Source organism: Tinamus guttatus, unplaced genomic scaffold, assembly GCF_059628265.1.
Source record: "Tinamus guttatus ecotype Peru unplaced genomic scaffold, ASM5962826v1 Tinamus_guttatus_pri_ptg000004l, whole genome shotgun sequence".
Lineage (NCBI taxonomy): Eukaryota > Metazoa > Chordata > Aves > Tinamiformes > Tinamidae > Tinamus > Tinamus guttatus.
In genome coordinates, this window is record NW_028288538.1 from 747,462 (window position 1) to 772,722 (window position 25,261).

The following is a 25,261-nucleotide window of genomic DNA, read 5'->3' on the forward strand; positions in this document are numbered from 1 at the left end:
TGCAAATGCGAAGACCCAGCCCAACTGGTCAATGAGCTGTGAAGTACAGGGAGGCGATGAGCACCTCAGATGCTGCTAAATTCCGTAGGAAAAGAGAAAAGTCAACACCCTCCAGGATGCCCAGCATTTTGCACGACCTTCTCTGCGCCACCCTGACGGAGCCACCTCTCCTTGGCCTCTGCCTTGGCCACTGGACACTTGGAACGTCTCTCCCAGGCTCGCTCCATCTCTGCCGACTTCTTGAATGTGAAATCCCACATCAGATCTGGCGAAGCAGAACAGCTGTGGGTGCACGGCCTTGGCCCCTCCACCTCCCCACCATGGGTGGTGAAGGTCCCACCGCTCTTCTTGTAGCTTCTTGGCTTCTGGATTCGTCCCAAGGACAGAGTTTCTGAGCGGGAGAAACTTTCTTGCTTGTTGCAGGGAGCCAGCCGCTCAGCTAGGGAAGGATGCTGCCGTCTGCAGCGTTCCGTAGGTGCCTCTTGTGCAGGTACAGCTGCTTCTGGCCGTGAAAAGGCAGCAGCAACACTCACCCCTGCTCCTCAGCGCACAAGGCCGGCGCCTGCTGAAACTCGGATTGCTCAGTTCTGCACTTCCCAGCCACGAGCAAGGAGCTGTGTGGCCTTTGCAGAGCTCTGAATCAGCCCATGGTGGATTTAAATCCCTGTACAGGCTCGTCCTGTGTTTCCTCATGCAGCTTAAAATGCAAATACAGCCCCATAGGTGAAGTGGAGGCACCAGGTGCAGAGCAGCAGACCCCTGGAATCCCACACACACAGACCCTGCCCAGAGGGCCAGGTCCTCCAGGTTCTGTGATGACATTTTTGCAAATGTTTAAATGATTTTAATCTCTGGGGTGTCTTGGTACCCATGTGAGCTAGAAGCAAGCAAATGCATATTGCATATTTAGGCTGAAAGCAAAACTTTGCCTTGTGGAGTATCTATAACAATGGTATCACTTGGGAAAGTGACTTTGGCTTTCAGCAAGACTTATATTTTTAAATGTCAGGTTCACATTGAGGACATGACTTTGCTCCTAAATCACTTGGGAACACTTTAATCACCAAATTTTCTTGGCTAATCTCAGCAGAGGTGAGTAGCTGATAATCTGTTCTAACAAGTAAAGGAAGCACTGGCTCAAAGTATGGATTTCCTGTGTTCCCACCAGAAAAGGCACCTTTCCCTTTATGCCCACATCTAGTTTGTCCTCACAACAAGTTTGCATTTTTTTGCTGCTAACATGGAGCTTAGGTGCTCAAAAAACACTAGTAAGTTTTCCATTACAAATGAACTCCTTTATCATAAATACCTTTAGCCTTTGAAGACCTTTTCAAATGTGTCTCGCATAATCCTACACTTCCTCGCTACAAGACAGAAGAGATATGAGAACGGCTTTCTTCAGGAATTAGGGGAGAAATGTAAGTTTTGCCACTGCTTTCAAGTGAAACATTTCCCACCATTTCTGCTCTTCGGTTGTTATGTCAAACCCGCAGCACCTACCAGTCCGTCGCACGTGCTGAGCGCCGCCAGGCCGCGTCTCGGCGCCCGGCCCCGCACCTCCCCGATCATGTGGCAGGAGTCGGAGCCGCGCGGGCGGATCTCGGCGCGCGCGACGCCCCCGAACCGCCGCTCGCTCACAAACCCCGGCGCCAGGAGGTTGCTGTTGAGGCTCAAGTTGAATTTCAGGGCTTGTCCTTTGTAATGCAGCTCATAAAAGGCGAGAAAATTGTTTCCGGAGGAAAGAGACCTTCTATGAATTGCTCGGTGAGATAAATCATAGGACAGGAACGATCCACTCTCGTCAACCTTTATGGGATGAACGATGTCACTGCCGGAATTCTGCACAGTGGGCTCTGTGGAGAAAGGGTTGCCGTGATTAATTTCAGAGTTAATAATCTCTCTTTGCAAAGCCCTTCAGGTAGGAGCTGATCTCCCAAGGAAAGTCAGCGGAGGTAGGTACCTAAACCACTATCTACCGTCACAGTGCTGGAGCCGGCACCTTTTACCTGCTGCCCCTTCTCAGGCCCTGCGAGCAGGATGTGCAGAATTCACTGCATCCCACTGGAGCGGCCCAAGCCCAAGTCCGACGGTGCCTCGGGATAAGGTGAGCTGCAGGGCAGAAGCACCACGTCCCTTCTGCCAGTCACCAGCATCGTGAGGACACACGAGCTCTATGTGGAGACTGTGCTCCGCATCCCCGGGGCAGCTCTGCATGGAGCTCCGCATCTCCAGAGTAGCAGCTCATGGAGCTTGGGGCAGCTCCACATGGAGCTCCGCATCTCCGGAATAGCAGCTCATGGAGCTTGGGGCAGCTCCACATGGAGCTCCGCATCTCCGGAATAGCAGCTCATGGAGCTCCACATCCCCAGAGCAGCAGCTCCGCACGGAGCTCTGCATTCCTGGAACAGCAGCTCATGAAACTCCACATCCCCGGGGCAGCTCCGCACAGAGCTCCACATCCCCCGGGCAGCTCCGCGTGCAACTCTGCATTCCCGGGGCAGCTCCGCGCGCAGCTCCGCATTCCCGGGGCAGCTCCGCGCGCAGCAACGCGTTCCCGAGGCAGCTCCGCGCGCAGCTCCGCATTCCCGGGGCAGCTCCGCGCGCAGCAACGCGTTCCCGAGGCAGCTCCGCGCGCAGCTCCGCATTCCCGGGGAAGCTCCGCGCGCAGCTCCGCATCTCCGGAGCAGAAGCTCATGGAGCTCCACATCCCCGGAGTAGCAGCTCATGAAACTCCGCATCCCCGGGGCAGCTCCGCGGGCAGCTCCGCACCCCCACGTCCACCCGCGCGCCCACCCGCGCCCACCCTCGCTCCCCCCGCGCCCCGCCACGCACCTGGCTGCGCGGGCTGGTGCGTTCGCTGCGCGGGCGCCAGCGCGAGCGCGGCGGCGAGGAGCAGGAGGCGGCCCGGGCTGCCCATGGCGCGGCCGGCGGAGCGGGAGCGGGAGCGGGAGGCGCGCGGGGTCCCCACGGCGCGGGCGGCGGCGCGGCCGGGCCGGCTCCGCGCGGCGCAGGGCGCGGGCCGCGCAGGGCAGGCGCGACCCGCAGGGCCGCCCCGCTCCGATCCGATCCGATCCGATCCGCTCCGATCCTCCCGGCCCGAACGCGCCCCCCCGCGGCCGCGCAGCCCATCAGGACCCCCAGTCCCCCAGTTTAACCTGTGAGGCTTCCTCGGTTTTAGTGATTTTGACGGTTTGGGCTTTTTCTTTCGTGCGTATGTGCGTGTGCGTGTGCGCGCTTTATTTCCAGGATAAACACGAGTGGGATAACTCCGTTCCATTTTAATAACTCTCCATCGAGGCATTGAGGCTGCCAGACGTGCCGCTATTTTAATGTCCTGCCTCGCTCTTCCCCAATGCAGCCCGTTGCGCGGGGGACACTGCGGAGCGCAGGGCGGCTGCTCCGGGCGTTCATTAACACGGCGAGTAATTAGCGCGAGTCCCGCGTTTTCGGAACGCTCTCCACAAAGCATGGGCGGGAAATGCAGCATGTCTCTGGGAATGCAAAATATTTAGTTGCTTATCTCTCAGAAAGTAAAACAGACGGAGGAGTTTGGAGACTGTTTCGTATTTCCAAACCGCAATGGAAAAATCTTGTTGCTGTCCCAGGAAGTTTGCTTTTTGTGCTCTACTTTTGTTGTCCTTGGCGGGAGATAGATAGATACATATAATGTATACACGTATATTTAAGTGATAATGATTAAAGTAAGAAAACAGAGCAGAATAACCGCAGGGAACATTTCTGGGGAAGGAAAACACTCCGCATGGGGCGGGTTGAGGCCAGGCGCGGCGGGAGCCGGGGGGGTCGGGGCCGCCGCTCCCCTGGCCCCCCACAACGGCGCCCCCTGGCGGCCGCGCCGCGCCGCGCTGCTCACAGGGCCAGAGAAAGAAACGCGAACGTGGCGCCCGGCTAGCTCAGTCGGTAGAGCATGGGACTCTTAATCCCAGGGTCGTGGGTTCGAGCCCCACGTTGGGCGCTTAGTTTTTCTCCCCCCCTTTTTTTTTAATCTTCTTGCTTTTCTCCTCTCTTTTCCCTTTCCCTTCCCCCCTGCTCTTCCCGGCCACGCAGCAGCGACTGGGAGCCCCCGGGAAGGAGCAGCGGGGAGGCGAGGAGAGCCCCGCGCGGCGCGGCACTACAAATCCCAGCATGCCTCGGGACCGCTCCCGCTCCCGCACTACAAGCCCCAGCATGCGGCGCGGGGCGCGCGCGTGCGCAGGCGCGGGAGGGCGGCGCGCGTGCGCGGCGCGGGGCGCGGGGCCGGGGCCGGCATGCGGCGGAGGCGGTGAGGCCCCCGCGGGGAGGGGGCGGGCGGAGGAGGGCGAGGCGCTTATAAATGGCGCCCAAGCAGGACCCCAAGCCCAAATTTCAGGAGGGTGAGTGCGCCCGGGGGGAAGGGGGAGGCTGCTGGGGCGGGCGGGGGGAGCCTGGAGGAGAGCGCGCGGGTATGGCGGGGGGCGGCTCCCGCCTTGAGGGAGGCGCTGCCGTTTGAGCCCTCTGCTGCCGTCCCTGAGGGAAAGCAGCCGAGAAAACGGTCAAAAAAGGGGGAAAATGCCGGGTTTTGAAGGGTTTTCTCCATTTCGGGGGAGGAGGCTGGTGGCATGTCGCAGGCCGCAGCATGGCGGCCCTTCCCGCGCGGCGGGGGCCGCCGCCTCCAGCCTCCCCCTCGGAGCGAGCAGTTTGGAAAGGGAAAGACAGGAATCCGCCAGTCTTTGTGTCCCCGCTGCTCGTCTTCCCCGCCGGGGAGCCTCGGGCCTTTCTCCCCGTTATTTTGCATACCTTTCATTTCTTTGTGGGTGTTGACACTTGCTAATACTGATTAATTATTATTAGCTTTAATGCCGGCTGATTCACAAATGCGTTTTCAGTTGGAGGTTTGGGCCTGTTAGGAGGAGGTCAGTTCCATGTGTGCTGGCTGCAGAGCTAGCGCCATATCTGCTCATCTTGCCATTTCCCGGCCTCGCTGGTGAAAATCTGCCTGAGAAAACTCCCCAACCTGATGGAGGCAAAATCAGGAGGCCTGTCAGCACCTCCGGAGCTGTGTAACATCGATGTCTTTTCCAGAATGTGTTTTTGGAGTGTGTGCAAGAGCTGCCCCGTCCCAGCTGCTTGAACAAGCCTCTGAAGAAGCCCAGTTTTGGTAGCTGTTTGTGGAGTGGTTGGTTGTTTAGAGCCTATATGATGAAGAGCTTTACTAAACTGGGCAATGTTCCTACAGTGTAAAAGCAGGCCACTAAAGCTGGAATGGCCCTGGTTTCAAGAGGGGTCACAGTTAGTGGTCTTGGTTGAGGGATACTGCATGCCGCTGGCTGTGTTTTCACTTGAATATGCAGAAATAGGCATCGGGGAACCCAGAATTTACCATAGAGAACCCTTGCAGCCTTGGGTGTTAGGCTGGTAAGGCCACACGGTGGTTGTGACCTACCACGGTCATTCCTGAGCAACTCCCAAGGAAAAAGGCCTCTGGGATTCTCTGTAAGTGGTGATGCTGCCTCCTTCTCCCCTGTTTGGGCTGTGAGTGTCGGCGTGGGCTTGCACTGCTAACAGTGACACTGCTGTTCTGCCCTGCGCGTCCCGGGAATGATGGCAAAGCCTGGATGTGTGCCACGCTCGGGAGTGCGGTAAATACGCAGCGTGCCTGTCTGAAATGGGGGGCAGCAGCTTCTGGGAGGAAACATCTGTGCTCTGATATCCTGTGTGAAGTAAAGCCAGCTTCCCTGGTGTCAGCGCACGAGACCCTCTGGCTGTTGGAGAGACTCGGTCTGAGGAATCATCTCTTCCTGCTTCAGCAATATGAACAACTCCTGCGCCATGGCACGAGCCAGGCCCTCCTCTGGCCCTGCAGCGGCTGGGGGAAATAATGGCCTTTTCTCCAACCTCACTGTATTTGGAACACCAGCCACTGGACTTCCTCCAAGGAAAGGAGCGCTCATCACAGAGTTGCTTCCATTTATGCCAGAAGCTTGTGATACAGAGGTCACATCTCCTATTGGGAACCAATTTCCTGCTCTGAATCAAAGTTTTGGAGACTTGGGAATTCCTTGGTCTCAGTAAGTGGCTAAAGGAGGCCTCACAGAGGCTGGAATATCCATTGGTGCAGAGGCTGTGTGCTTTGGTTCCACAGCTGCAAAGGAGTTATCTGTGCCAGCCTTGAAACGGGGTGCAGAGACCTCTGTGCCTCCGCTTGGCAGAGGCCAGGAGCACGGGCAGGAATAGGCAGTTTGTGCCAGGTGTCTTCAGCGAGTGCTCAGCACAGAACTGCTTAGGGATATTTGCTTCATGGCCTAAACAACCAGAGCTTTTATTTATGCATTTTTTAAACATTACATCAAACTTCCAAAACACCAGCCTGCTCCTGAAATCAGCCTTTGTTTTCCGTTGGCGTTGCCTTTGTTGTACGCTTCCACGGGGTTAGGCATCCTGTGTCTCCCAGTGCAGCGTTTCCGAAGGGACACGCTGGGGGTGTTCTGAGATGGATGTCTGCTACTCTCTTGCAGGTGAACGAGTGCTTTGTTTTCATGGACCTCTCCTTTATGAAGCAAAGGTACGTGTGGCTGATTGTTGCTCCAGAAGGTACTGACTGTTCCTCAAGAAAGTGAAGGATTGTATTTGTTTATTTGCTGTGCCTTGCCTAGACAGGATTAAGTATTGAAGTTAAAATGCCCGAAAACCTGATGACGATTTGCAGTGTTTTTAAACCCTGTAGTTCCTCGCTTTCTACAGAAGAGTTTTTTAAAAAATGGTACTGCACAGCTATTCTGGTAAACTGAAGTTTGTGTTGAGCATCTGTAATACTCCTGGATTCCCAGAATGCTGGAGAGTGTTCAGGGCTCTAAGACCAGGTGCTGCTGCTAATGCAGGAACTACTAAGTTAAGTGTGGTTTGGGCTTCTCACATATGTAGAGGGCTGAGTAGAACCAGTGGCCTTCGAAAGGGACAAAACTGTAGAAGTTAATGCTGGATTTAACCACTGCCTACTAAGTAAATAGTGTGGTTCTGACTCTCACCTGAGAAATAATGATGTGTTGCATATTTGTGACTTGGAGAAGCTTTCTTGCTGCATTACCTGCAGACCTCTGTCACGCTGTCAGTTATGTGCTTTTTTCCTCCCCTATGGGCTTTAGTCAGATATCGCTGCAGTGCCATTTCTTTTCCTGAAGGTTTAGCTCCTCGTTTCACTGGCTGTTTCCACCAAACAAGCCTATTTCTGTTCTAATAATTCAAGCCTGTTCTTTCCCTTGCTGTAGCACTAGAGGGCAAGTTGGCTGCACGTGTGTGTTGGGACTGGCACCTCGTGCTGTCTGTGTCTGGCTGCTGGTGCTGGGACGGCAGGAGACTTTTCTCCATGAAAGGCAGCCCTGGATAGCAGCAGTCCAGCCTCTTTGGCTGAGCAGAGCAGCCCAGGAGCTACTAGAGCCATGTGCTACGTTGGGATTTGCCCCCTCTCCCTGTTATACACGGGTGGGCCAAATGTTGGAGCTGGGTCTGCCAGCTTAATGCCAGAAAGGATTTTGAGCAGCAAAGGGGCTTTGGGCTGTCTTTATGTAGAGAACACAGACTGTTCTGGGCTTCCGAAGTGGCTGAAAGGATTGCATTTAAATTTTATTAAGTTATTCTCTAGGTTGTAGTAATAACATCCTTGGCTTTATTGCTTTGATCTGTTCTTTTTCTGTAGTTCTTGATATGTAACCAACATATTTTGGTCTTTATGGTCATAGGTGTGACTTGCTACAGGAATATGATCATAAAAAAGTAGAGTAGGTAGTGACTTAAGTGCATAGTCTGTCACTTGGACTGGATAACTCCAGGATTACAGTGAACTAGGCAAAATGAGCTGCAGAATTAAGAGGTCTTTGATCCTCGTTGCAAGTTTAGGTGAGACCAGGCTCTTTGAGGAAGATTCTGGCATCTCAGAAATACCTAGGGGTGACTCAGGTAGCATGGCAAGAAAATGACAGTACTTCTGTGAATTGTTCTTGATTTTTGCTGAGAGCCTTAAGAATAATCAGGGATTAGAAACTGAAGCCAGGGAGGGTGGTTCTTCATGTTTCTAACAGTGGAAGTAATAAACTGGAGAATGCTGTCAGATGGTAGCCAGGAACGGCATCTCTGTCCCAAGGTCTCCAGAACAAGGCTTGATGGGTTTCCAGGGAGGTACCTTATCCAAGACCAGGAGGATGGATTTAATTTCGTGCAGTTCAGAAGTTCAGGAAGTTGTTATTGAGCAGCAGTCATGAAGATGAACTAGTTAGGGTTATCCAAGCCCCGTTGTGGGCTGTGGCCTTGCAGGAGAGCCACGTCTCTAGCCGTGGTTTTCGTGTAGATGTAGTAGTGGAGCGTTTACCTGCTGGGCTGCCTGCAGGTGCAGGGCTTGTGCTGCTGCCTGGGCAGCAGGGCCCTGAGCATCTTCCTCACACGGCAGCTGAGGGCATCTTGGAGGCTGCCGTGTGGGCTGTGCTAAAGTGTAAGAGTTTCTGGAAGGGTCCCTGCTGCAGCTCACCCGTGTCGTGCATGGTTTGATGTACCTTAATGTCCCTATGGGGAAGTACTGCCTTCGCGGGACAGTTCTCATAGAAGTACCTCTCATTTTCCTCCTGTACACCTCCTTGGCCTAGAGAGAGCCCTTAGTGCAGCTTTTCCGAGTGAATGTACTGTGCTCTCTGGGGGTATAGGAACCCGTGTTCCTTGCTGCTCTCTGGGGGTATAGGAACCCGTGTTCCTTGCTGCTCTCTGGGGGTATAGGAACCCGTGTTCCTTGCTGCTCTCTGGGGGTATAGGAACCCGTGCTCCTTGCCTTCCTTTCGAAGGCTCCTGCTCTTCAGGCAGGCGAGCTGCCTGTGGGGTAGGAGCTGCACGTGGACAAGCTCTCCAGGGAATGGCTTGGGGCAGTTAAGTGCCTCCTCGCTCCTCCTCTGGTCACCCCGGGGGTTTCTCATCCCTCCTATGCAAGAAGGTCTCCCTGTGTATGGCCAGTGTGCCTGGCCCTTCCACCCCTGTGCAAAGGAGGAGGGGATGCTAGAGAACTTTCTGCCCTGAGGTTGTTGCCCAGTATTTGGATGGCTTGCCTGGAAATCTGTCTGTTTAGACTCTGAAAGCTCAAAAATTGCTCAGAAATCTTGTTCTCGTTGATACTGACTGAGCTTTTTCCTCTGTTCCAGTGTGTAAAGGTTGCCATAAAGGACAAACAAGTGAAATACTTTATCCATTACAGTGGTTGGAATAAAAAGTAAGTATTACATAAAATGAAGGCAGTACTTCACTTTTCTTTTCAGACTGTCAACTGTCTTAATGGATTAGCACTCCCAGCTGTGTGCCACTAGAAGATTAGTTCTGAAATTCACTTCAGTGATTTTCATACTGAAGCCAGTGATCTGTAATAACAGAGTAAACACATTGCTTAACTGTTTCCTTCGGAACTTTGGTGGTACCAACCAGCTAGTTTAAGGTGTCAGTTGTCTAACCAAACACTTTACGTGTAGTGCTCTCTAATTCTGTTTGGAAATAGTTGCTATAATTTCTTTCTTCCAGAAGTATTTAGTACAGATATTTCCTTATGTGTTGGTAGAAGATGCAATCCCTGCTGAAGTGGAGCAAAGCTGTTTGCCACTCAGAGTGGTGTCCCTCCATGTTGTAGCCAAACTTGGCTGCCAAAGGTGGTATGGAGCTGTGGAGCAGCCTGCCTTCGTGGATGCTGCGCTCGGTGGGAGAGCCCATCTCTTTTAACCCCTCACATGAGAAGGGTTAGCCCATATTTCAGTTATTGCTTCTTGTGCTAAGCTAAAACTAGAGGTTTTTTCCTTCTACAAAAATACAGCAGTATCACATTTGCATAGCTGATTTTTTTTTCTCATTTGACTCTTATTGTGTAACTGGCTTATGAGTTTAGGAAGTGTTTCCCCCCTCCCTCCTCCCCATCTCTTCAAATGTTCTCTGAAAGACTTGGAGTTTTTCTGAATTTTCTTTCATCCCAGCGCTGCATCCTCTTGAGTGAGGACTGATATCATCATCTCCCTGATTTGACTAAAAGCTGAACTTCCTGTTTTGTTACCTAATATATTTTTAAAGACATATCACCTACAAAATGAGCAGATAAGTGCCTTCTCCAAATGCAGCAAGCTGCAGAGAGTGTCACCAATTCCTGATCTGGCTGCTGGGTATTGAAGGGGCAGCATCAATTTAATGCTTCACCTTCCTGTTCCTCTCCAGTGGTGGAGGTGCCCTATGCAATATTGTGACTCCTTTTCTTCCTTGCGCTGTTTTGTGCCTTTTTCTTTTCTTTTCCCCTTTCCGCACAAGCTTCTGATTGACTGCATTAAAAGTGGCATTGCTGCAAGGTCTGGACAGCTGGGACTGTATATCCCTTTAATTTGGGTTTCTACAATTGCAGTCCTTTTGTACTTGTTAAGTACTTCTATTTTTTTTTTCCTCCAATATCAGCAGTTAGGATACCAAAACCAGTTTCTTCACCATTCCCTACACTATCATGCAGCACAGTTGTACTTTTTTTTTTTTTTTTTTCTGGTGTCCTACAGCTGTATTACAGGAGTAAGCAAACCACTACCCCGAACTGTAGCTTTAGAACATGTACAGCTGGGTGTGTTTTTCTGTGACCCTGGGATGCTGTTTGCTGTGTCTTCATCTCAAAGACCTCGTGCTCCTGAAGTCCTTCTTGCCATGCTGGTGTTCTGAGACTGGCAGTTCTTGCCATGAAATAAAAATGTAATGGAACTTTTCATATGTGGGGTGTTAGCTTGTACACTCTTCTTGGCCACTTTCAATGTATTTTTTATTTATTTGAAATAATTTGTCAAATTGCACAGTGATTATCCACTATTTGTCAAAGTGGAATTCTTACTCATAATGGCAATTTCCCCAACACCTCTTCTCTTAAATCGTTCACTTCATATTCTTTAAATATTCATGGCATATTGGTTTCCTTCACAGACAGAAATCAGAGCTCTTCTTACAGTAAGATCTTATTGCTGAATTTGTTAACCTATAAAATGTTGCAATAGATAAAGGAAACTTGCTTCATAATATAGCTATGGCTACAGCTGTCTTATGATTTTAGTAAGTGCAGTTTGTTAATTTTTTGAGATGTTTTTAAATTAAAGACAATCCCCTCCCGAATTACCCATCCTTCAAGTTTGGGAAAGTCTTTAGAAATGGCTGAGGGTTATATTCCTTAGAAAAACTGCTACATCTTCAGTCAGCAGGGAATGCATTTAATAATTTACTACTTTCAATTGTTCCAATCCATAACTTGTCACAAAAGCAGAGTTCAGTCTGAAATTCTGTGAAGCTTTTAATTGACTGTTGGGAACAGAGTCCAATTATGTAGTGTTTTTGAATGATTATTTGATTTTTCAGCTGGGATGAATGGGTTCCAGAAAGCAGAGTGCTCAAATACGTGGATACCAATTTGCAGAAACAAAAAGAACTTCAAAAGGCCAATCAGTAAGTTGGGTTTTTTGTTTTTTTTAAGTCCTTGTTAGTGAAGTCATCTTTTTGTCTGCAGAGCTTCAGTCCAGTAACTATATTATTAAGGGAAGTCGGGCAGTTTAAAACAAGTGTTCAGGAGGTTTGCTTGTTGAAAATAAGTAGCAGCTCGGTGTTTATTAAAGCAGCAACTTCGGGTGCTGTGGAGCAGTGGGTGGCTGGAGCTGGGAGGCAGCCTGGCTGGTTATGGGATGCAGCGTGCAGGTAGCAGGGATCTGTTCAGACACTGTCAGGAGGCTGCTCTGATCCCTATGAATGCCCCTGGAGGTGAGTGGGAGGGGAGATAAAACATATTCCTTCAGCTGGAATATGTTTTATGTTTTTCTGAAGCAGTCAGTGTGCTGCTTCCTGATGATTCAGAATAATAAAGATGGTGGGAAGGAAAAAATGAGTATTTATAGTGCTGTGTTTTTATATGAAGAAGCATAAGTCTTTCCTGTATTGAGCTGAGTTTTCTCCTGCCTGTGACCAATGCTGTCATCTTTGGCTGTGTTTCTAAAACCATTTATTGATGGTTCTCCAAATGTTTTGCATAATCTGTTACCTTCTCAGAAAAGCATGCTTTTCTTTTCATTGAAGTCTTATTGACAATTTTATTTTTTAAAGGGAACAATATGCAGAGGGGAAGATGAGAGGTGCTGCTCCAGGCAAGAAGACATCTGGTCTGCAGCAGAAAAATGTTGAAGTGTAAGAAACTTTTTATTTAAATTACAAAATTTATATTGTCAATTTTACTCTTGAACTGTAAATAGTAATTTTCTTATAATAGCACAGCCTTCTCTAGATTGTACTGTGTTTAATACGGAATTAAGTCACTGAGCGGGAAGGCACTTAAAACTCTCAATTCTTTTTCACTGTGTGTTATTCCTCTTAAATCAGTGAACTGACATGCAGTTGTGGTTAGTTCTCTCAAGACTTGTGCATCTTGGTGAGCTCAGTTTTGTACCAAAAGCTAGAACTGTCCCAAACTACATGAGCATTTGCGGGGGGAAATCTTTAAAATGACTTGCCCTCCTACTCTGTAGCTGTTAAAACTACACTTAAGCAATCTTGGATATTTGGCTGTTTCTATTAAAACTAAAACCATATGCTGTAAAAAGCTTTTTGCATCTTAAGAGACCAGAAACAAGCTCAGACATCTACCCAAAAAACCTTTTGGTCTCTTTATCCAAAACAGTAACTGTCCCATTTCCTCCGTTCCATCCTTTTGTTTTCAGAAGAGCTTGTTTGGCCTGTGCTTAGCCTCATACGTCAGTAGAGCTACACTGCTTTGCTCAATGTGCCATGAAACGTTTTTGTTTCTGGGGAAAATGCTTAATTTATTTCATTATGAAGGTGTTCGTTACTAATGTGATATTTTGGATGCTTTGAACTCCCAACTCTCCATATAATTCTGGTGTTCATGAGGAAGCGGCTGAATTGATACCACTTCATAACAAGAGGCATTTGGCTGCAGCGTCAAAACTTATGCCTCATTTATGGGCAAATTCTGTGACAAAATGAGTCAGTGATTTGAAGAGGGTAATGGCAGTGAGTGAAGCTGCTTTTTTGCTCTAGATCCCGTGACCTGACTGCAGATTTCCCTTTGGACTTGCTCAAAGCCTGCTCTAGGTTGTAAATTGCCTGTTGGTCTTTGGCCTGGGGAGTGAGACGGATCTGGTGATACTGCCACGTGCAGAGGGCAGCGCTGTGTGCCCTGAGCACGCTGGTGTGGGGTGGGCTGACGGCCTCCACGGACATCCCGTCACCCTTTCCCCCTCATTCAAGGGGGAAAAACCTCCTTAGTTCCTAAAGAATATCGTTAAAATCCCCCTCAAACAGATTTAAGTCATGATCGTTACTAATGGTGCTGCTTAAGGGGCTGATCAGGCTGTGCCTGATTCTCCTTGCATTTTAGTCCGTAGAATTAATTTCACGTGTAATCTTGACACAGGTTCTTGTGACTCGACTGTAAATGCTCGTGTTTTTGTGACTATTGTGAGCATCCCAAGAGTAACTTTGGGCCTAAGCTGCAAATACTCCAAGATGACTTTGGTCGTCCTGGTAGTTCAAGCTGAGTGCAGTGGGATGAGTTTTGCTCTTTCCAGCAGAGTGGCTGCTGCAGGTTAACTTGTGCTGCAAAAGCAGCAAAATTCAAAATCCACTTAATTCCCTGAACCACGCCTGAGTGTGCACCCAAGGTAGATTCACACAGCAAAAACCACTTCACCGTAGCCTCTGTTTAACCATAAACTTGTGAGCATGTTACCAGGTCTGTCTGCACTCTCTGGGTGAAACCCCCGGGGCAAGGGGCTGGCTTTGCTTTTTGCTGTTATCACTGCTGTGAGCATGGGGGATCATTTCCAGCCTAGCAGGTTAGGTAATAAACTAACTCTCTGAAACTTCTGTTTCACACTGATTGGAAAAATTAATTCTTTGATGATGGATTATTAGAGCAGTAAATGGGAAGAGGAAATAATATTGTTTCTCGAATAGTATTATTGCATTATGAAAGCCATCTAGAGCAGGTCCTGTATGCATGTTGCACTGATCTTGCTCCTAGTCTCTGGCCATTGCCAGTAGCTGATGCATCCCTCTAAATTAGAGCTGTGCTCCCTCCAGCAAAGTATCCCTGTTCTCCCTTACCTGGAGGCGAGGGTGAGGAAATACTGTGATGTACCCCAGCAGCCATGCGGGGCTGTAGGAGGCTGATGTATTGCCTGACCTCGTGCTTCTCACACCCTTCTCACAAGATGCCTTGTGAAAAGTGAACATCTCGCAATGTGGTTGTGAACCAAGACTGCTGGGTTGTTCTGTTGTAAGCCTCAGCTGCTACTTACAGTGCACAATGTGTGGTTGGTGGGGAGGGGGAGAGATTGATGGAGCAGCCCTCCTAAAGGGTAGCACCGTCAACCTATTTGGGCCTCAAAATTTACCTTTTGTAGCATTCTTGGAGGATTTACAAAGGGGAGATAACTTACTTTTTGAAGCCTTTTCCTCAAACAGACAAACAATAAGGGGAAGCAGATAACAATGTAAGCACCACTTATCCTCCAGGAATGTTCAGTAAGGCTGTAATATGTTGCTAAAAGGTAAATTTTTGAACCTTAAATAGAGTCTCTTAAAGGCTAAGCACTAGGTCTGACATTCTCTCCTTAACTCAACCCCCATTGTGCCTAGATTTTTCAGACGAGATGGAGCGCATACTGTTTGCTGTTTGGAGACCCCTACAATATCGACACGGTGAGTTAAGGATGGATTGTCAAACCAGGATTTCCATCCTGAAATCCAGACCTCCTTGCTTTTGTAGATTTCTTTGGGACGCTCTTAAAGCTTTAGTTGTGATGATGTAACCTTTGGTAGCAATGCAGGTAACAGCTCTTGGCACTGCAGATATTCTTTTTCTTTCTTATTTTCTTTAAAGCCAGCCTGGACTAGCACTTCTTAGTCTCTGACGTGCATACATTTTTATTTGGGAAAGAACATGGTATAAGAAGTCAAATGCATTCAGTGTATGTCCACTCTTTAAAAAGAAGTGGAGAACAACTGACTTCAGACTTTTGAAACTGGATAGTTCTAGAAGATTACAGTTGGTCTGATGCCTGCTGTAGTGTCGAGCTCTGCTTCTCTGAAATCAGTAACACTGCACTGTGTTCCCCGAGTTTGGAGGTAGATGATTTTAAAATATAAGGATTGATCTTATGTCTTAATATACTGTGTTTTCACCATTGCCTTGCTGGGGGTTACCAAAGCAGTGTATTGAGTCTGTGTCTAAAATGCCTTTAATGCTATTCATAAGCAATGTTTAATCAAATAGAAAAATGCGTGAAACAGGTTATATATGTTTTGAGGTTAATTATTCATCTTACAATATTTAGAAAATGTCATAGAAAATTTGTTTATAGCAGTTTTCCAAATATTAAATATAACACTGCAGATACTGTTTTTTCCAGATTGTTTTCTGCCGTACATGTGAATTCCGGCCTCTAAGAATCGGTGCTATCTTTGGCAGGTCTCATATGATTAACTTTAATAAATATATATGTATATATCAGTAAATACCAAGAGCAAGTCAATGTTTGGAGCATACGAAGGACAAGCTGTACTATGACTGAGTGAAGATAAGTGCTGAGATAAGACTGAGTGCTGGATAATGAATTTGAGAATGTCAGTGTTTTTCTCCCTTTTAACGATACATTTGCAAGCTATCTCATCAGAGATGTTACCAAAACAACTACTGCTGACTTGAACATAGGAGCTAAAGTCCTTCCAACAGGCTTGTTCTTAATCTGGACATACCACTGAGAAGCCTGTGCTCCTGCTACGTGTTTCCTGTGGCATCTGCTATCTCTGACGCAGCTAGTCGGTCTCTCAGCCATGTAGTCCCCAAATGTCAAGCAGAATGAGCCCTGCCTGCATGCCAGTTGTCTAGAACCCTGAGAGCTCCGGAATGGCTCCGGCCACAGGTTCCCAACCTGTTTTGCTGTCTGATGGTGACCAGTAACACGTGCTTAAAGGTGACAGTCAGATGAGGCAAGTCTAAAGGCTCTTCTTGCAGTATAACCTCTCTGCTTCCAGCAGCCTGCATTAAGGGGCATCAGAGCTGCAGGTGCAGCCTCGTGGTGGGTTGGAGAGGTCTGACTTACAGTACTTTGTCTGGTAACTTCTGAACCATTTGAACTCCTGGCAACCACAATGTTCTGTGGCCCTGGGTTCCTGATTCGAGTTCAGGACTGTGGTGAGGAGAGAGGCAACAGGATGACGTTTCCAATCCTAATGTCTGTTGCTTTTTCTCTCGTCTGTTTCTGATCGCTGCTCTGAGGATACGAGTCCTTTTGATGCACTCTGTCTCCAGCGAAACCCCTCGCACGTTCTCTCCTCCTTGCTGCTAGAGCCCTTGTCGAGAACAAGCCCTTGTCTCGTGGCTGCTCCTCGTATAGAAGCTGTCCCTGCCCTACTAACTATTCTTGTTCCTTTACCTCCTAATTTTATTGACTGTCCTTTAAGGGCAGGCAGCCTGGCTGTGCATGAGAGCTATGTTTATATAATCTCCACTTACTCTTGTCTTTATCCTTTTGCTAATAATGTCTTATTTGTATTTTGGTAGGAATGCTTTCTACTCCTAATGGACTTAATGACTAAGCTGTTTGAGCAGTAGTGGCTGATTTAAGGCTCTTTTAGCTTATGTTTTTTATTGGTGTTTTTTAACTAGCCACCAAGTATGAGGACAGACTTTAATCCCATACATCTTAGGTATGACTCTCTTGTTATATTATGAGTAAACTGGCATCTCGCTAATTTCCCTTTTTTCTTGCACTTAAGAATACACTGAGCTCAACTGCCTGCAATACAAGTGGCACCACCTTCACTGTGCTGCTTCTGTCTTAACCCCTTGTATCATAGGGAGATTCTTGTTAACTTCTATGTTCCCTAAAAGGATGCTTGGAGTTTGGGTAAGTCAAACACTTGTTCTCTGCTTTTTATCTTCATATCAGGGTTTTCCAACTCCTGTGGAATAAGGAAGCCTTCTGAAGTCATGATGTCATCCTTGTCTGTGTCTAGTTCTATTTAAGTAATTTTTATTTTCTACTGGCAGTTTTTTAGCTGTGTCTCACAAGACCCTGTGGTTTAGAACCCTAAGCAGAATTGCTATTAATTCTCTTGTGTTTTTTTTTTTTTAAAAAAAAAAAAAAGTTTTCTTGAGCCAGCATTCCATCCCACACCCACAAAGTGTAAGGTTTTTTTTAGTTACTGGAATATCTTTCTTCTGCTGGATGCCTGTGGAAAGGCTGAGTGCTGTGTTGCAGAATGTCTCTTGCTGGGGCATCCCCTCACTTAACTACTTACTCCTGAGCCCAGCTCTGGTTTGGAGATAGGCTCTGGAAGCCCAGGATTGCATTCCTGTGGCGTGGACTGCTTCTGTAGTTTCCATCTGGATTTGTCACCTCTGCACAGCATTTCACTGTAGCAAGCTATTCTGTAAGCCATACTCTTGTGTTTTTCTTATTGATTATCATCTTTTTGCAGATTTTGGGAGCTTACTGTGTGTTTTTGGCTTTCTGATTCAGTGTCACATGTTGACTCGTGTCCCTGGTGCAGCTGCCTGTCCTCGTGGTGCTCAAGCAGCTGCCTGCAGGGAATGGCCCCAGTCCTGTTCCCGCTGCTCGTCAGGGAGGCAGCGCTGAGCCCTGGGACCCCTGGTGCCTTTCAGCTCCCAGTTGAGGCTTAACAAAAGCTCTTGCACAGGAGCTTCCTGGAAACTCACATTATCCTTCTGTTTATCTATTGCTTGCCAGCGAAAAGCACCAGCCAGAGGGAAATGCAGAGACGAAGCGAGCGGCTGGGTCTGCTGCCTTGTAGGAAGGGAGGGCTGTGTCCTGCTGCTCTCGCCTGGGGCAGTCTGCTGCACGGGCTGCCCCTAAAACCTGCTGACTGAGCTCTGCCTCTGCTCCCTAACTCAGGTTATCATTTAAACGTTGCAAACTGGTGGCTGCTTTGGCTTGAAGCAGAGGGATGTCCTTTGAAATGCGAAGGATGGGGTGGCAGAGCACAAGCAAATGTCCAGAAGGGTTTATGTCTTGTACTTCAGTTCCACAAAGATGTGTTTTACTGAGGTAACTGAAGCAAGTCAAAGTACTTCGTATTGTCTTTCTGTTCCAGCTTTCTAGGACTCGGCTGTTGTTTTTATCCTGTCATTTTAATCCTGAAAAGAACACCCTGTTCCCACCAGTTTGCTGTAGGTTTGGAAGAAGGCACCCTTGATTATCAGGGCCCTGACCCGGCAGTTGTCCCCTCTTCCTGGAGGGGATCGTCCCCTGCTCGCTCTTGGCCTGGCGCTGCTTTGTGCTGGCAGCTTGCACTGCCCTGCTGCTCCCCAGAGCTTCCTGCAAGCTGTGCACACCTCCGGCTCGGCTAAAGCCCCTTCAAGGCTCAGTGTGTCATCCCGCGTAGTGGTGACATTCCAAGGAATAATCTTGTACTGATTAAAAAACCATCTTACACCGCAATCTGGAAACACGTGCTTTGTCTTCATAAGGAATGTGACACACTGGAAAATCTTTGAGAGGTTTAACTGGATTCTGCTCATGGTGAGCAAGTAAAACATGACTGATAATACTCTTCAGAAAATTAAAATTAATATTGATCAGTAAATATACAAAGTTCAGATAATAACCTAACAAAATCATCCATTAGGGCTTTATATTGTCTCCCACTCTTGTCCTATATTTTTACACACCGTGAATTGTATTTAGGTGTCTCTGAAGTTTTTGAAGTCAGTGTCTTGGAGTACCTTTTCATTTGGAATAAAAATAAGGGGTGGGGATAGTGAATTTAAAGCAGCCTGAGGAAGTATGGAAATTAGGGGTATTATGTGTTTAGAGAACACCATTTGGAAGAGAAACACTTGGAATGGTAGTGACTGGTGCTGTTCTTAACAGGCAGCAGTTAGGTGTGATGTGATCTCTGAACACTTCCAGTGCAATCACAGAACTAGCTCATGCAACTTCATACCTCTTACAGTAGCATTTAAATCATCCTCTGCTCCTGCAGTCATAAAACCTTATGCTCCAGTGTTGCAGTGCAAGTTATTTCAGTTGTCAGACCCACCTGATCATTCCCCTTTGTTTGTTTCCTTGTGCCATATTCTGCCTTCAAGCAGTCCTTGAAATACTGAAATAAACCACCTCCAAATCCAGTGCAGCTTCCAAGAGCCCTTGAAAAGCATCTGCAGCCTTTCCTTGCAGAGTGGCAGCCAGTGCTGTTACTAAATACTGATGTGTTTGACGTGTCATCTCTTGGGTTTCTGTAGGTTTAATTATTCATGCCGAGTTTAGTGAATCCCCCAGACTGGTGAATGTTACCATATTACATGGAAATTTTGGAGACATCGTAGCTGAGCTGACAGATCATCTCTGGCCCTTCTGCTTCAGTTGTGATTATCTAAATATTCCAGAGGCCACTCTGAGTGTTGCTATAAACTTATGGGACAACTTGTATCTCTACTTTCAGCTTTCTGAATATTACTATCCTTGCTTTTTGCAATAATTTGTGTTCTTCTTGCAGGAAAACAAAAAAGAACAAACAGAAAAGTAAGTACATCTATTCTGTATATAAAAGTGGATATCTTTAGTGAATGATTCATAGTTGAGGCAAGACCTTAAATCTGCCTCAGCTAAGTTTGCTGTCACCTTGTGTCCCTTTTGGTCCTCAAGTGTCTCTTCTTTCTGGTTTGTATGCAAAATATTTGTTGCAGCTGCAGATTTTGGCCTCTTGTGAACCGAAAGCCAAGCAGCATCTCTGTTCAAATCTGTTAAATTTATTAGTCAAACTTATGCTCTCCTTATTGAGAAGGAGATGTGACATTACTATGAGGCTGACTTGCTGCTTCTGAAAAGCAAATATTACCCACTTCTTAGTGGAAAAACAAGTCTTTGGATAAATGTAAATATCTGCTTAAGCTGTCACAAATGTGTGAGACTTCCAGAAGACATGTAATAACATTTATTGAAAAGCAAACAAAAAACACCATCCGAGAACCCTGAATCTTACCTCTAAATCTCTATCTTTACTAATGATTTTTACCGATTTACCGTATTTCTTATGTTGTATGATGTTTGCTTTTTATCCAGCTCCTGGGATTGGAGAAGGGAGCAGCACCAGTGAGACTCCCCAGCCTCCGAGGAAGAAGAGGGCTCGAGTAGATCCAACAGTTGAAAGCGTAAGTGTTTGACTGCTTCAGGACTGCATCACTGTTGTCCTGCAGCAGGACAGTGTGGAATGTGTTCACAAAACTACACTTCCCAAGTGGCCTTGGAAACTTTAACCTATATCCCCATTTCCTTGTGGAGCCAACAGGAATTACTCTACTCAGTTCACTGGTGTGTTTCAGTTGTGGAAGGAAGGCATATGGTGACTCTATGGGCAATTACCTGAAAGTAATTAGTCTGATTTTACTCTCTTTTTCAGGAAGAAACATTTATGAACAGGGTTGAAGTAAAGGTGAAAATTCCAGAAGAGCTCAAACCATGGCTTGTAGATGACTGGGACTTGATCACCAGGCAAAAGCAGGTATTTTGTTCGTTTGTTTTCTGCCTTCATTTAGAAAGCAAGCAGAGCCCTCAAGCATTACGTAGGGAAGAAGAGTGAAACTGGAACTTCGTATATCTAAGTGCAGCAGAGCAAGCTGTGCTGTAGAGCTGACGCGCTCCTGGAGTCCAGGGGCTGGAGGGACCCGGCCCTGGTTGTCCCTGCATTCCTACCAGCAGTCCCTTGGGAGCAGGGCTGGTTCAGAACTGCACGTAGACTTGTGCAAGGAATTCCTGTGCCCGGTTTAGTCTAATCAGGCATAAGTTAAAGCTTCAGTTAACTCCCAACCTGACTGGCTGCTAACTGTGGCGTTACCCCAAGCTTGTTTGGGCTGGTAATGTTTCAGACAGTTTCCTCAGTTGGTAGAGGACTGGTGAATGGAGCATCCCCTGTGGGGCACATTGTCCTGCCCTGAAACTTTGCTAAGAACGTGACAGTGAGTGGGATGTAAAGGATCTGAAGGTGTACTACACCCTGACAATCAGCTGCATCTTAGGGCAGTGATTTTTAATTCTTCCACCAGCTTGGCTCAATGCAAGTTTAATCTGCTAACTTCACTGAAATTAAACTTTTTTTTAATTTTAAAAGAAAGATATATGTTTACTGCCTTAAGACTTGTTAAAGAATCTTGACTTATTGCATGTGTGAAACCAATTATTAAAACTGGCTAGAAGAATACAGAGTAACAGCAGTTTTGGAAGCTGCTTGGGAGGCTGCAGTCGCATGCGCTGGCTGCCCCAGTGGGGTCTGCCTGTATTCTCATCGTCCCAAATGAGAACTCCTTGTTTGCCAGCCCCTGTGGGTAGGGCTGATCTCTTGATGAGTACAAATTAGAGAATTGCATGTGCAGTCAAAGTAATTATCGCTAATACATGTGAAAGTCATTCCAGTGCTAGGAAGCTGGTTATTTTCTGAGTGCCTTTGGGCTGAAAGGCCCTGGTGCGAGGAGGCTGCGCCGGGAGCTGGGGGCTGCCGCTCGGATACCAAGGAAATCTCCGTGCCCTGCAGTGTGGGAGCTGGCTGGGCTGATCCAAGGAGGGGATCACGCTTGGGAACAGCGTGCCTTCAGCCTGCCGCCCTTCAGTTCCTAATAAAGCAGTTAGGTGTTCCTTTAGTAACACTGAACACCTGAACTCTGTTCTAAAAACGCCCTTATTTTGGGGCAAAGTTAACATGCAAATAGAAGTGTCTGTGCAAACTAGGCAGTTGGTATTTGCTCAACTTTACTTCTTTCACAGCTCTTTTATCTTCCTGCCAAGAAGAACGTTGACTCCATTTTAGAGGATTATGCTAGCTACAAGAAATCGCGAGGAAACACCGATAACAAGTAAGTAGTAATTATTTCAAACCTTAAATATTTTACTTATGTTTCACAGAAGACTTAACAAGTTTACTTGTTAAATAGATTCAAACTCTGTCCAGCTTAGTGTGAACTCCTTCCCTGCCTCGGTTTTCAAGTCTGGGGAGACGGTTTGTAAATTCCAGAGAGCAAAACTGCATTTATCACTTCCTTTTTTTTATTCCCGCCCCTCAAACCTTTCCTGTAAAGAAAACTGGTGGAAGCCAAGTGGATTCTCTTCCATCACTTTGTTGCATGAGGTCAGTGCCAGGCACGCGCGGAGCAAAGTGTCCCGGGACAGCCTGGCCGGTGGCCCCGTGTTGGGGACCCTGCGGGTGGCACTGGGCAGTGCGGCAGGAGCGGGACCAGGCGGCTGGACCTGGCGCAGGAGGAAGCCAAGGGGCCTGTTGGGAGGTGGGAGCTTCCAGGATTCCCATTTGCCGTTATCCCGGGGCCAAGCCCTGACAAGGAACACAACGCTCCCATTAAGTGAAACGTTCCAGTTGTGCTCAGTGAGATGTGGAGCTGGAGCCCTGTGGCAGCTGGAATTCAGCCAGTTAAAGGGTCAATTTTCCAAAACACCTGGAAGCTCCCTCTTCCCATTAAGCATAGGATCAGTCTGATTGCATAAAGAAATACTACACTAACTGGTGTTGGGATCAACTCTGGTGAAAACAGTAGTGCTGGTTTCCTTGCCAGTGCTTATTTGCTGCTGTTTTGGATAGACTGCTGTCGGAGTTGGGCTAATTTCTTTAAGCGAAAGGAAGGGTACAGCCAAGGAGCTTTTGCTTCGTGGAAGTTCCCGCTGAGTTGAGCTGCTCATTTTGAAGGGAGGTCTTGATGTGCATCCTCCCTGCATTCCCTACAGCTGTATGTCTTAAGGCCTCCTAAGAACTTTATTTCCAAAGTCCTGAGAGCTTTATGATTTGGAGAGACTGAAAACCAAGCTCTAATCTTGTCTGCCCCATCATTAGAAGAAGGCTGAAGCGTTTGTGTTTCCCAGGGAGTATGCTGTCAATGAAGTCGTGGCTGGAATCAAGGAATACTTCAATGTAATGCTGGGCACTCAGCTGCTCTACAAATTCGAGAGGCCCCAGTACGCTGAAATCCTGGCAGACCACCCAGATGCTCCAATGTCTCAAGTTTATGGTGCCCCGCATCTACTGAGGCTGTTTGGTGAGTGTATCTATGAACTGAGGGGCAGCAGTTGATGATACTGAGGTGCTGCTTTCCCTGTATCATCTCAGGATGTCTGAACTGCAGAAATCTGAGGGGGGAGGAAAAAAAAAAAAAACACTGAAACTGGTGGTTTCATTCTTTTCTTTACCCCCATGTCTAAAATGGTCAGAGTAGTTGCTGATTAAGCTACTTAAGCCCCTTTTTCTTCCACCTACCCCGTGTAACTGGTTGCATGTTGGTGTCCCCGCGCTGGCTTTGCGCACGCCGCGGCGCGAGGCCGGGCTGGCCACGCTCCCTGCCCGGCCGTCCCGCTGCAGCCGCTGCCCCTCGTCCCGCAGTGCGCATCGGAGCCATGCTGGCCTACACGCCGCTGGATGAGAAGAGCCTGGCCCTGCTCCTCAACTACCTGCACGACTTCCTCAAGTGAGTAGTGCTCCTCAAGGGGCTGTTTCCTGCGCTGGGGCTGCACTGCAGCCTTGCTCCGGTGCTCCAGGGTTATCCGGTTTCCACACACCCCGATAGGCCTGTGAACACACGTGCCCGTCTGGCAACACCTGCTCCTTCCAAAGGAGACGTGGAAGCGCTCGCTGGTAGCGGTTATTAAAAACCTGACAATTATAACACAACACTTGCTAAATAATTAACTCAAGAGTTATTAAAGCATCCTGCAGTCACTGCTGGAGCAAACTCGCTGGTAGCTTTGGTTCTCTGCGCCATGCTGCTGTTTTGCTGTAGATGCTCCTGTTGCAGGTTTTGGATGAGGTTTTCATACCAAATAGTAATTTAGGATTCTCAAGCTGCCTAGGCCAGGTGTGTGCGCAGAGCAGGGCCTGGGAGCCTCCCGGTGCCCTGCGGCCCCGGAGGAGATGGGCGTCCTGCTTTGGGGTCCAGTGTGGGTTGGTGGGAGCGTACACATGGAATCTTTCTGCTGTGTGACTGGATCAGCTATTGGAGATCAAGGAGAACCCCCAGCTAACCCAGGAAGATTGGGAACGGATAAGCCTGATTTCCAGGGCCAAGCTGTTTGGGAATAATCCTGGAGGCTCTCGAGCTAACGCAGGGCTCTGGCCACCCCCGAAGTGCAGAGGCAGGTGCTGAAGGGCTGTCAGCAGGAGGGCAGGAACACGGTAGGACACGAGTCCCTGCAGCAGCAGGAGCGGCCCGTGGTGCTCGGCTCCCGGTTGGGTTCGTTCAGCCCCCAACGCTCCCCCGTGCTGGAGGGAGCCCCGCGCTGTCCCGTGTCCCCTGCCCCGTGAGCAGTGTCAGCAGCGGATGGGTCCTGGTGTGGCAGCTGGGGAAGGGGAGGCTGCTTCCCCCGCTGACCTCCCCGTGCTCCTTGGAGCCAGCTTTGCTTGACAGAAGTGTTTGGAATCCACCTTGGGACGAGCTGGCAGCTCTTGAACTGCTTTGGGCAGGCCGCTTTCTAAAACGTGTTAGACTTGTCCTCCACAAATGCCGGTTTATGATCTTGGTAATTACATGCCAAATCAGTCATGGCATGTTAAACAACAGACTTGGCAAGAGCGAGTGCTAATCTTCATTAACGTCTCTCCCGTAGGTATTTAGCAAAGAATTCCTCAGCGCTGTTCAGCGCCAGCGACTACGAGGTGGCGCCTCCCGAGTACCACCGCAAAGCCGTGTAACACGGGGGCTTCCCAGCGGCTGCTCCGTGAGTCCTTGGAATAAACCTGTCCCCTCCCGCGTCCTGCTCCTCATCCTCCTATTGCACATGTCGCTATTGCACAAACTGTGTAAACATAAAGTGAATAAAGTTGTGTGTGTCAAAACGGAACTGGCAGCTCTAAGGTCTGGAGACTTGCTTGCTCCGAAAGGGAAGCTTGGAGCCCGGGGGAGTCTTCAGTGTTTCTCGCTTGCTACTGTTTTTTTTGCCTCAATGGAATGTAGAAAAAAATGCAGTTTTGCTGTTTCATTGTCTGAACTCTCCAGCACTCGCGGGTCTGGTCTGATGTTACGGCTTGCTGACCTGAAGTGCTTGATTGCTTGGTTAAACCACGGGGCTTGTGGCCACCTGGTGTTGACACTAGTCATTAGTCTGACTTTCAAACCCATTCGCTTTCTTGGTGCTGGAAGTAAAATGTTTGGTCAATTAAAAATTAAATGTATGTTTTTATTTAGGTAGTTGAAAGACTGTGAGTTTTTTTACATTCTAACAATAAGAAAATC

At 48.2% G+C, this 25,261-nt stretch overlaps 2 protein-coding genes and 1 non-coding gene across 4 annotated transcripts in view; 2 read left to right on the plus strand and 1 right to left on the minus strand.

The window, feature by feature from the left end:
* Positions 1 to 2,917, minus strand: part of ADAMTS7 (ADAM metallopeptidase with thrombospondin type 1 motif 7) — a 56,058-nt gene extending 53,141 nt beyond the window's left edge. The window contains 2 exon segments of the mRNA XM_088522374.1: positions 1,501 to 1,853; positions 2,833 to 2,917. Of these exon segments, the coding sequence (XP_088378500.1) occupies positions 1,501 to 1,853; positions 2,833 to 2,917 (438 nt within the window).
* A 983-nt stretch (positions 2,918 to 3,900) lies between these two features.
* Positions 3,901 to 3,973, plus strand: TRNAK-CUU (transfer RNA lysine (anticodon CUU)). Its single transcript has one exon. It is a non-coding gene; the product is annotated as a tRNA-Lys (tRNA).
* A 265-nt stretch (positions 3,974 to 4,238) lies between these two features.
* MORF4L1 (mortality factor 4 like 1) lies at positions 4,239 to 24,721 on the plus strand. 2 transcript variants are annotated; one of them, XM_088533117.1, is made up of 13 exons: positions 4,239 to 4,370; positions 6,492 to 6,538; positions 9,153 to 9,220; positions 11,365 to 11,451; positions 12,100 to 12,180; positions 14,653 to 14,715; positions 19,537 to 19,562; positions 20,103 to 20,191; positions 20,440 to 20,541; positions 21,798 to 21,886; positions 22,902 to 23,074; positions 23,416 to 23,500; positions 24,636 to 24,721. In XM_088533117.1, the coding sequence occupies exons 1-13, from the start codon at positions 4,331 to 4,333 to the stop codon at positions 24,718 to 24,720; spliced, it is 1,035 nt and encodes a 344-aa protein (XP_088389243.1). In that variant the 5' UTR covers positions 4,239 to 4,330; the 3' UTR covers position 24,721. The 2 variants fall into 2 exon arrangements, with proteins under 2 accessions (XP_088389243.1, XP_088389306.1); XM_088533180.1 differs by lacking the exon at positions 14,653 to 14,715.
* The last annotated feature ends 540 nt before the right edge of the window (positions 24,722 to 25,261 follow it).